At 39.8% G+C, this 12,312-nt stretch overlaps 1 protein-coding gene across 3 annotated transcripts in view; it reads left to right on the top strand.

Annotated features, from left to right (window-relative positions):
• The window catches only part of VPS13B (vacuolar protein sorting 13 homolog B), a 382,845-nt gene that overhangs the window by 174,661 nt on the left and 195,872 nt on the right, over window positions 1-12,312 (top strand). For all 3 annotated transcript variants that reach the window (XM_060775658.2, XM_067467340.1, XM_067467339.1), the window contains exon 23: window positions 8,593-8,827. In XM_060775658.2, coding sequence (XP_060631641.2) covers window positions 8,593-8,827 — 235 coding nt within the window. The remainder of the gene's footprint in view (window positions 1-8,592; window positions 8,828-12,312) is intronic.

The following is a 12,312-nucleotide window of genomic DNA, read 5'->3' as shown; positions in this document are numbered from 1 at the left end:
TTTTTGATAATATATGTTCTTATCAATGAAGTGAGCTGTGACAATTTCATTTTTAATCTCAATATTAATATTTTTCAAGAACTTTTCTGCATTTTAATGTAATTTTAAGTAATGTGGCAAAGAGCATATTATTTATCCATAGAGCTATCTATGTATATATGCTGTTATATGCTTGCATGTGGATATGCATGTGAAGATAGTCAATATGGATTTTGGACAGCTAAGAACTTAATAGATATTTCTCAAGATATTATATATTCCAGCACTTAACTGATGTCATAAACAATCCACATCTAATAAAAAATATGGATTTACCCTGAAGAAGCATTTTTCTGAAAAAACATGCTCTTTCTTTTGTAGTAATTTTGTAATATTATACAAAGTACTCCTCTATACACAGAAATACAAAACCTAATTGGGACAAGATTCAGTTTTTCACATGCTACTGTCTTAATCTCTAAGGAAAGAAAAGTTGTTGGAACTGAATCTCTGTAGGGATGGCTAACTTTGGATGATATTTATGGATGATTTTCAATCCATACCCTCAGAAGAATTTTTTTCTAAGATTTATCGAAAGGAGTTAAGGAGCGTTTTAAATACAAGGTTAGGAATTTTTCAGAGCAACCCCAAGAAAGCTGAAGAAGTAAGAATATGGACTGTATTTATAACCATTAGATCATGATCTATCACAGGTATGGATAAACCCACGCCTGGGGGGCCCTTGGGCTCTTCTCTCAGGCCCTCCTCTCTCTCGTCATCCTATCCTTCCTTCAGTATCTCTTTCCTTCCTTCCTCCTTCCCTCCTCCCTTCTTTTCTTACTTCCCTTTTGCTCCCTCCCTCCTTCCCTTCAATACTTTCATCCTTCCTTTCTTCTCTTTTTCCCCTTCCTTCTTTCCTTATTTATTTATTTATTTGGGGTTCTTTTACCCCGCCCTTCTCACCCCGAAGGGGACTCAGGGCGGCTTACAAAAGCAAAGGCACAATTTGATGCCTGCATCATAAAACAATCATACACAAAATTACATCAGTTCACAGTTAACAACAATTCAAGCATTATAACCATAAAATCAATAAAATCAATAAAACCAAATACAAACCCAATTTCTCCTCTTACATGGTCAGCGTTCGTTAACTCATAGATCTAGTTTTATGTTCCACTTCATCAATCCTGCTGGTCTTACTCGCCTGATTGTCTGATTTAATTGCCAGAGTGCCCAAAGGCCTGGTCCCATAACCAAGTCTTCACCCTCCTCCTGAAGGCGAGGAGGGATGATGATGCCCTGATTTCCCCCGGGAGTGAGTTCCACAGGTGGGGGGCCACTACTGAGAAAGCCCTGCTCCTCGTCCCCACCAGCCTCACTTGTGACAGTGGTGGGGTCGAGAGCAGAGCCTCCCCAGATGATCTCAAACTCCGGGGTGGGACGTAGAGGGAGATACGTTCGGACAGATACACTGGACCGGAACCGTGTAGGGTTTTGTAGGTCAAAGCAGCACCTTGAATTGTGCTCGGAACTGAATCGGCAGCCAGTGGAGCTGGCACAGTAGGGGGGTGGTATGCTCCCTGTATGTCGCTCCGGTGAGCAATCTGGCTGCTGCTTGCTGGACTAGTTGAAGTTTCCGAACAGTCTTCAAGGGCAACCCCACGTAGAGAGCGTTGCAGTAGTCAATTCAGGATGTAACAAGAGCATGGACCACCGTGGCCAGATCAGACTTCTCGAGGTACGGGCGCAGCTGGTGCACAAGTTTTAATTGCGCACAAGCTCTCCCAGCCACCGCTGAGACCTGGGGTTCCAGGCTCAGCGATGAGTCCAGGATCACTCCCAAGCTGCGAACCTGCGTCTTCAGGGGGAGTGTAACCCCATCCAGCACAGGCTGTAACCCTATACCCTGTTCAGCCTTACGACTGACCAGTAGGACCTCTGTCTTGTCTGGATTCAATTTCAATTTGTTAGCTCTCATCCAGTCCGACACAACAGCTAAACACCGATTCAAGGTCTGGACAGCCTCCTTGGTGACAGGTGAGAAGGAGTGACAGATCTGGACATCATCTGCGTAGAGATAGCATCTCAGTCCGAAACTCCGAATGATCTCCCCCAGCGGCTTCATTTAGATGTTAAATAACATTGGGGACAGAATCGAACCCTGTGGGACTCCACACGACAACGGTTGTGGGGCCGAACAGGTGTCACCCAATAACACCTTCTGGGACCGTCCCTCAAGAAATGACTGGAGCCACTGCAAAGCAGTACCCCCAAGACCCATGTCTATGAGGCGTCCCAGAAGGATACCGTGATCGACGGTATCGAAGGCCGCTGAGAGGTCCAGCAGAACTAACAGGGACACACTCCCCCTGTCCAGTTCCCTGCGAAGATCATCTACCAAGGCGACCAAGGCTGTTTCCGTTCCATGTCCCGGTCTGAAGCCAGACTGTGCCAGATCAAGATAATCAGTGTCTACCAGAAATCCCTGGAGTTGTGCTGCCACCACACGTTCCAGGACTTTGCCCAAATAGGGGAGATTGGAAACTGGCCGATAGTTGTCCAATTGAGTGGGGTCCAGTGATGGTTTTTTCAACAGCGGTTTGATAATAGCTTGTTTTAAGCTCGCTGGAATCTTGCCCTCCTGTAAGGAGGCATTAACCACCACCTTCACCCACTCTGCCAAACCCTCTCTGGCTTCTTTTATCAGCCAGGATGGGCAGGGGTCTAGGATGCATGTGGTGGGCCGCACCTCTCCAAGGATCCTGTCCACATCCTCAAGCTGAACCAATTGAAATGAATCCAATAAAACCTGACAAGCAGATGCTCTCCTTCCTTCCTTCTTTCCCTTTTCTCTTTCATTCCTACTCCCTTTTCTCTCTCCCTCCATTCCCTTCCATCCTTCCTTCCTTCTCTTTTCCCTTCCTCCTTTCCTCTTGGGGGATGTTTAGCTGGGAGAAGGTAGAGAAGGAATGCGAGAGCTATGTTTCAAGGTTTAAAGGGTCTCCCATTGAGGAGGAGGGGGAAAATTGACTTTCTGCTGCTGTAGAGACCAGGGCGCAAGGGACTGATGATTTCAAATGGCAGGGAAAGAGATTTGACTGAAAAGATTAGGAACAACTTTCTGAGAGTAAGAGCTGTTCGAAAGTGGCGTAGTCTGCCTCAGAGTTTGGTGGAGTCTCCTTCTCTGGGGGCTTTTCCACAGAGGCTGTCTATCGAGAGTGCTTTCATTGTGCCTTCTTGCATGGCAGCAGTCTGGAATGGATGGCCCTTGGGAGTGTCCTCCAGCTCTAGGATTCTAGGATTCCATATCAGGAGTAGGCATTATGGTATCTAATGGATACACCTTTGCCATCCACCATCTCATCCTGTCCAAGGCCAACCCTTTTGGGATCCAAAGGTTTCCTTAACTTCCTGCCTCCGAAAGAAAAGCGGAAGAAGAGGAAAGGGCAGGGAGGGGACTTGGGGAGAACCCTCTACCTCCGGGCCCGCCCACCCTGATCGACCTGGCATGAGGTCCCCAAATTAGAAAGTTTGTCCATGCCTGATCTATATGCTCTGGCATTCTAATTATCAACAAACAAGTGCTATATATAGTATATGCAGCTAGTGAGGTACAGTGATTTGAGGGTTGGGTTCGGACTGGAGATGTGGGTTCGTATCATCATTCAGCCATGAAGACTCACTGGATGATCTCGGACAACTCATATTTCCTTCAGTATCGGAGGAAAGAAATGTTAAATACCCCTTTCTCCTCAAACAAGTCTTGCCCAGAAAACACTGCCAAATGTTGCCATAACTCAGAAATAACTTGAAGGGACACAACCAGGGCCGTAGCCAGAAAAAAAATTCGGGGAGGGTTGACACTTTTGGGGGGGGGGGGTTGAAAATTTCAGGGAGGGTTTAAAATTTCAGGGGGGGGGGCTTGAAACCTGCCTCCTAGCTCACGCTGAAGCAAAGAGCACAGCAGGGGGCAGAAGAGCCTTCAATAGCCTGCAGCTCCGCCCCTGTCAACCACCTCCACCAAGTCTGGCCTCCTTAATGAGAGCATTCAACACCCCCCCCCCCAACTTGGTTGCTTCACTACATCGGCTATTGCTGCAAGTAATGACAGTGTGAATAAATTGTCAATATTTGCTTGAGATAGTGCTTTCAGTTCTGGAGGGACTCTTAATTTTTTGCATCTCATAGACTTAGCATGGGGATTTGGTTAACCAGTTAAAATTCATGAGTAAACTGGGTTTTTTAAAAAAAATCTGAAACATTTCGGGGGGGGGGTTGAACCCCTAAAACCACCCCCTCGCTACAGGCCTGGACACAACACCAACAATTAGAGCTAGCTGCTCATTGCAGCCTAAAGATCAGAATGTATAGGGGAATGAAATTTAAATGCAGCTGAATGATAAAAAGAGGACTGCTATAAGCTTTCCAGTTTGCCTCTCTGAGTAAATAAAGTACAGCAGAACTGGAGGGCCTAGAAGTTCTACCTCTAGGAGTTCTAACTCCTTAATCACAGATGATTCAGGCAGAAAACAATGACAGTAGCACTCTCATTGTCCATCGCTTGGGCTTGCTTAGCCAAGAGACATGCATTTCCTGGCGATAGAAGGCTTTTGTTATCTTTGTTTGTCATTTCTTTATTCAGGGTGTAATTCACTTTAGGTAATATTTGGGGGCTTTTTAAAGCTTGCTTTTCTCAGCATGTTTATGAATCCAAAATTTAATCCCCACGCCTGGTTCCAAAGGATTTCATCAGCATCCCTAACACTGATAGAACAAAAGCTGCAGTGATTATAACAGTATAATCATGGTAGACATGATTATATATCATAACCATGCCCCCAATGGCTGATGAACCAAAAATATACGTATGTCATTGCAAACATCTTGTTAGCAGCCCATTGATTATATAAACCTGTGAAAATACACAATCTTTTTTGTCCAATTTAAAGAATACTTTGTACACTTGAATCAACAAATATCGAAGATAAAATTACTTTGTCTTTCAACTTTAGATAGCTTTAATATTAAAAATGAGCACATGAATGGATCATTGTATTTATTGTTGTAAATTGAAGCTATATTTATGTGCAGTAAATCTTTGTCAGTTTTGTTTAAACAAAAGTAGAATAGAGAGAAATATATACGCAGTGTTTATCATTCAAGCAAATTATTTAGAGTTTTTCAATGCTACATATCTTTCATTTGTTTCTGAGGCAAGGATAAAGGATACCCTATGCTGTGTAACAATATGCCCTTTATAAATTCCATTTTGCTTTATGAAGTATACCAAATGGGGCCTCTTTTAGAAATAGAGTACATATGACTTGAAATGAACTGTATAAGCATATATTGCTTAAACAGTTAGGAAGAAGGGCTGAAGACAATGTCATTCAGCATATTCATTTTTAAAAACCCTTTCTGAACATGAAAGATTTATCGAAAGCAATCCCATTTCCATGTCAAGTAATTATCACCATGTGAAGGGTTAAAAAGAATACACATCTTTGTGGTATGTCCATGTATTTCTCTATAAATTCAGTGTTACATTTATTCCAAAATTATTAATATCCATAAACACATTGCTAACAAAAATTATACAGATGAAATAATTTAATAGTTTTAGTTCAATCCACATATAGGTGTGTAACAGTTGGGCTGACATAATTTGGTTTATGACCAGTTCTCTGTCCCCATCTTCCCTAACCCTACTTTTTACTATACAGGAGACTAGTTGCTGTTGTTCATTCGTTCAGTCGTTTCCAACTCTTCGTGACCTCATGGACCAGCCCATGCCAGAACTCCCTGTCAGCCGTCACCACCCCAGTTCCTTCAAGGTCAATCCAGTCACTTCAAGGATGCCATCCATTTTCAAAAGCATCTATCTTCCTTCGCTCAGCCTTCCCTAAGGTCCAGCTCTCACATTCGTAGGTGACTGTGACGAATACCATTGCTTTAACTATGTGGATCTTTGTTGCCAGTGCGATGTCTCTACTCCTCACTGTTTTATCGAGATCGGACATTGCTCTCCTCCCAAGAAGTAAGCGTCTCCTGATTTCCTGGCTGCAGTCTGCGTCTGCAGTACTCTTTGCACCTAGAAATACAAAGTCTGTCACTGCCTCCACGTTTTCTCCCTCTATTTCCCAGTTATCAATCTTTCTTGTTGCCATAGTCTTGGTTTTTTAAATGTTTAGCTGCAGCCCAGCTTTTGCGCTTTCTTCTTTCACCTTGATTAGAAGGCTCCTCGGCTCCTCCTTGCTTTCGGCCATCAAAGTGGTGTCATCTGCATATCTAAGGTTGTTAATGTTTCCCCAACAATTTTTACCCCATCCTTGCATTCATCAAGCCCCGCACATCGCATGATGTGTTCTGCATACAAGTTGAATGGGTTGGGTGAGAGTATACAACCCTGCCGCACACCTTTCCCAATCTTGTTACATGTTCAGTTCTTACTGTTGCTACTTAGTCCTTATACGGATTCCTCAGGAGAGAGACAAGGTGACTAGTGGACTTGCTTAAATGTGTTGATACATGCTGTGGAGGAAAGAATTATATCAATATATATACTTTTCCACCAGATGTGAGGTTCTATCTAAATATCCACTGTCACCATATGCAAAGATTTCCACAAATCTCACTGGTACCATCAAGAGTCAGGGCTTTCTGTTATTTCCACGAGCATAAGGATCTCCTATTCGTCTCACTGCTGTACCCACCAACTTTGAGGGCTAAGTAGATGCTGTCAAGATTCCCACGAACTATGGGGGGCTTAATAAATGTCCAGTTCCTGCAAAGGATATTATCCAACTTTTATCCCTACTGACACAACTCTCTCTCTCTTTTCTCTGCTGTCACCACAGACACTGTATCTGAACCATTTTGAGCCTGTTTTGTAGAGAGAGAGAGTGATGTATAATTAAACAACAACATCATCATCAACAACAACAACAGTAACCCTATCTGCCTGTCTGTCTATATGGTGTTGAGGCAGGCCAAAAGCATATGATACCCAAAAACAATTCTTTATTGACAGAAGTTGCATGCAACAAAACAAATTAGTAATTCAATACATTTCAAACCAATATTTTATTCTGACTCTCACAGCCCTAATCTTTTATCTTATTCTGACTCTCACAGCCCTAATCTTTAATCATTTCTTACTCCACACCACAGCTCTCTAACTAAATGCAGGCTTTCCCCAGCTTTGGATGTCTTGCTTTCTGATGACTTGCTCTTTCAACACTTGCAAATTACAGACAAGTTCCATTAATTTGAGGAGGGCGTCCACTCTTCCATCAGTTCTTCTTGCCTCTGAGATTCACTGGGGACTCCTCACACAAATGCTGTAGTATGCTGTATTGTGTTTTGGTTTCTGTTTTTCAGAAGCCAAAATGCATTTGCAACCTTAAAAAATGGGTTCCACTTTCAACTGATTCCACTTTCTGACAATGCTGCAGTCCTAACCCATCAAATAAGCAGAGTCTTCCTATAAAACAACTGTTATTCACCAGCTATATTCAAGGATTTTCATCATTTTACCTCTCCACACCAACTCCTTACTTTATTACCATTACATTATAAGGATACCTCTAAATATAGTGGTATGGCTACCCAGAAGTGGAGCCCTATCACTACTGGAAAGGAGATTCTGGATCCAGCCCTTGGTTCTTGATCTCCATGTAAACTTAATTAATGTATACCTTTTATTTTAGATGTGACAATTGATCTTTCAAAAATGTATTGAAAATCAGGTCAAGATGAGTAATTATAGTTACAGCAAGCAGAATTAATAAGGCTTAGCAATGGGGAAGGAGGATTTTGTCATAATTGGTGGACCTGAATTCTGAGTCCTTTTGCGCATACTGTATGCATGCTTTTCCCATTGAAAGTTAATGACATGCACACTTTCAGAGATTTGTTCTGTACAATGAAGGTTAAAAGATTTGAACTTTCTTTTAAAAAAACACCATAAACATTAAGTCTAAATTTCCCAGGAAACAGAGCCAGTTTTCACATTCCATGCGTGCATAATTGCAGAAGGCATACAGTATTAGTAATGTGTGGTTTTGGCAATAATGAGCAACATTTGGCAACATAACAAAATTCATACTTCTGCAATGTTTGCTAAGAATGATTCAGTGTTCATAATGCATGTTATTTTCTGCAAACCTCATAGAAAATGAAAATTTTGCACTGAAAATACCAATATAGGGCCAGTAGTCTGTTTTGAAGGCTTTAGCTAGTGCTAACAAAAAGATAATAAACTGCAAAGTAGAAGGATTTTCTCTCTTTCTCCTTTTTTTACAAGTACATTTTCCAACTCAATCACCTCTCTTGGAAGGAGGTGCGGAAAGGTAGATATATGTGGAGCTTTTTGTGCTAGTGTTTTTCTGAACAAGTTTATAGGCTAAAATGACACCTCTTCAGGTGTGACTTTTTCTGAGTGTAAATTACAGGAACGTAAAACACCTGCTTCTGGTTGACTTTCTTTTAAAAACAAACTGTGACTTTTTTAAAAAAATATTTGGAAATGATTATCATTCTTGGTGTTGTGCGCGATTTTGATCTAGAAGTTCAGTAAACACATCTCAAGGAATATGTTTTATTTTTCAGCTTGAAGTGCAGTCCTGCTGTATGTTCATTCCAAATGACAGCCTCCCATCTCCTAGTACAATTGTGTCGGGTGACATTCCTGGGACTGTCCGCAGTTGGTATCATGGACAGGCGCGTATGCCTGGAACACTGGTCCTGTGCCTCCCCCAGATAAAAGTTATGAGTGCCGGCCACAAATACATGGAGCCTTTGCAAGAGATTCCCTTTGTTGTACAAAGACCAATTCTTGAAGAAGGTAGAGTATAGCAAGTTCTACAAAGTTTTTTAAAATGTTATTTCTTGTGAATGATCATGATAATTAATTCTGCAATTCTTTCATTTGCTTTTGTTGCTATTTCTTAGCCACTTTGAGTTCCTGTGGAAAGATGGGATAGATGGGATAGAAATGGGATGGGATAGAAATAAATATGATGATGATGATGATATCCTCACTAGTATATGCAGAGTGCATCCAGCTTTCTATACCATTATTTTCAAGAGTTTAGTTCAGTCACAATAATTTTCTTACCCTGATAGTTATATCATTTTTTAAATTCACTTACATATTGCCACTTCCCATTGGATTTACTGAAAATTTTCATCATTTGTCTTTCTTATTTTATTGTTTTCTACATTGAGTGTTACTTCAATTTTAAGTAAACTAACCTTTTCAGATTTAATAATTTTAGTGTTTAATACTTGATGGGTGTGATGTTGTTGACAATTGCTTCAGTTTAACAAGTCCCTGTTCAGTTAAATGCTTTTTATACCATTTTCTTTGGCTTGTCTGTTGTCTTGACATGCCCATCTAAGATTTATTAATTGTTCTTTGGGGATCGCAATAATTTATTTCTATTACTTTTACTTTAGTATCCTTTTAAAATTTAACTGTTTTTAATTAGTTAAATGATAGTTTTCAAATAGTTACAATTTTTAATTCGAACTATTTGTTTTTAATATGACAAAGAAGTGGAATTGAAATGATACATAATATTTGGTGTTGAAGTAAGCATTATATTTACAGGTGCATCCTGTCAAGAATTTTTACTCCAACAGCAAATGTGGTTTGCCCTCATAGCTTTTTTTTTTTAAGGGTTCCAAATTTGCCTGACAACAACATTGTATACTATTTTTAATAGAGATGTTCCCAGTGCTCGTAGAAAATGAAAAATTTATGTTCTAACAAGGTAATGGAATAGCCATTATAACAAAAAAGGTCTGAAAATGCAGAAAGAATCTATTCTAAAACCTTCAAACTGCCAAGCAAATTGTCTTCCTGGGGTGTTAACTGTTGTAACATGAGTAAGAAGATAATGATAGCTATTGTTTGGAATACCTTGTGTGCATTTTCTCAGAATCCTAAGTTCAGTACCCTAAATCGATGGGATTGATTCAATGGTTTCATTTACTTGTGCATAACAGAATAATGTCTAGGCATTTTCTAGATCATTGAGTTGAGCATAAAGTTGCACTGGACAACTTTGTGACTTCTGAAGAAGTGTCTTCCGTGGGATTTCCTAGACCAGTGGTTTTCAACCTGTGGATCCTGTTTTGACCTTCACCTCCCCAAAATCCTAACAGCTGTTAAACTGGCTGGGATTTCTGTGAGTTATAGGTCAAAATATCTGGGGACTCACAGGTTGAAAACCACTGTCCTAGACTCTCCAGTGTGATATGCTTCCACCCAAAACAATTTGTTCAATAAGATTCACTATTATATGTGATTTTCACTATCTGGGAACATGTTCCAGTTTTGCACATGTGGTTTACATTTGACATCTGATATGTTTGTAATTCAGGTATGATTTGAGACATGTACTTCACATTATTCACACTGAAGTCTTTCGACAGAGAAATATATAATATGTACTCAAAACCAGGCTTCTTAAACTTTTTCTGCATCCAACTCCTTTCTGACAGAGAAATATTTTCATGACCCCTTTCTGCCCGAGAAATTTGTATGTTCCCCAAGTATATAGGTATATAAAATAGGTATAAAAACAAATATTTATCAATAATAATTCAGCACTTGCAAGGCTTGCTAAACAGGTTGATTTTCCTTTTTATGAAGTGCAACTGAAGCATTTTCTACACTACAAACACTGCATGTTGTTGTTAACAGATTCATGTAACAACTATCTAGGTGGTGTTCAGAAACTGGTTCCTGTTGTCAAATATTTTATGACCCCAATATTGAGCCAAGGGAGGGTTAGAATCCACAGTTTAAGAAGTGGTGCTTTAACCATTGCTTCTTAAACTGAGTCCCAAACCCAAATAGGCTCCCCTTAGCTCAGTGTTGAGTTCACAAAAAATTTAGCAACAATAAAAAATTTTGAACGTCACCTGATGGTTGTTTTACCAGTGGTTCTCAACCTGGGGTCCTCAGATGTTTTTGGCCTACAACTCCCAGAAATCCCAGCCAATTTACCAGCTGTTAGGATTTCTGGGAGTTGAAGGCCAAAAATATCTGGGGACCCCAGGTTGAGAACCACTGTTAGACATTTACATGACTATCTTGTTCAGTGTTTACAGTGAACTCTGCAGAAGATGCTTCAGCTGTACCTCATAAAAAAAAGGAAAACCAACCTGTTTAACAAACCTTGCAAATTCTGATTTGTTATCAGTAAATGTTTGATTTGTATACCTATTTTCTGTATGCTCATTTCCTGAGTTGGCCTAATCTAGTTTGAACTAGTAATTGGTTATAAATAAGAATCCATAAATGAGTGTTTTGGTTGTGTATTCCTACAGAGCATGGGGTGTATAGGACCCTCTGGTCTCTTCCAAATCTATTATTCTTACTCTATAGTTACTCACTTATTTGAAGAAAAGAAATCACCAGAACACATTCCATTCTTTGATGAGTTTATCCAAGGTTTTAATTTCAAGCCCTTTTCTTCTCTGCATAAGATCTTTTCATGGCCTATCAATTATATGAACTTCTGTGAAAACCACAAGTGTACCTTGAATGCATCAGATAGTTCAGTATAACAAGGGATAAATTCTGTAATTCTGAAAGCTAACATTTAAGCAAATTAAATATCTTTCATGCTCTTTTTAAACTCAAGAGGGTACAAACGACTGTTTATGACTTCAGCATGAACTCTGCCTTTAATATCATTTAGTGTTATTTTCCCAACCACAATAAAATAGCTATGTAAATCTTTTGTTAATCTGTGTACATAGATTAAAACAAAAAGGGAGCCCAACTGTGGCCACACACCTAATCATTTCAAAGACAACCTAATATTCTTAAATATTCTCAAATTCACTCAGTTGAAATCAAACAAAAAATCTGAAAATCTGAGTTTAAAGCAAAAACATGTGGCTAGATAGGCTTACAGCACAATTCCCTATAGTTTATATGTTGAATTAAGCTGCTGCACACATGTTAGTAGTGACTGTCTCTTCATTCAGAGTTTCCAGAACTGCTCTTAATTGAAAACCCTTTTCATTCTACTTGTGATAAACCCATATATTTCTTTTTAATGTTAATCATTTCTCATCAGAGATAAAGATGCAGACATGTATTTAAGGAGTTAGATGTGTGTGTATAATATTTTTAATTTAAAATATATATTTCTATCTTTTTTTCACCCTTCGTAAAGATCTTTCCCTTGCCATATTGGTTGGAGGCCTTTTGAGTGCTGCAGTACAAAAAAATATTAAGGCATCTAAGTTCTATTTCCTTAGGTCTATTGAAACATTCATTATCTGCCTTTTTGAAGTGAAGAGAATGGA

The sequence above is a fragment of the Anolis sagrei genome, chromosome 4 (assembly GCF_037176765.1).
Source record: "Anolis sagrei isolate rAnoSag1 chromosome 4, rAnoSag1.mat, whole genome shotgun sequence".
NCBI lineage: Eukaryota > Metazoa > Chordata > Lepidosauria > Squamata > Dactyloidae > Anolis > Anolis sagrei.
The sequence above is the reverse complement of the archived record's forward strand: the minus strand, read 5'-3'. Positions and strand labels throughout refer to the sequence as shown.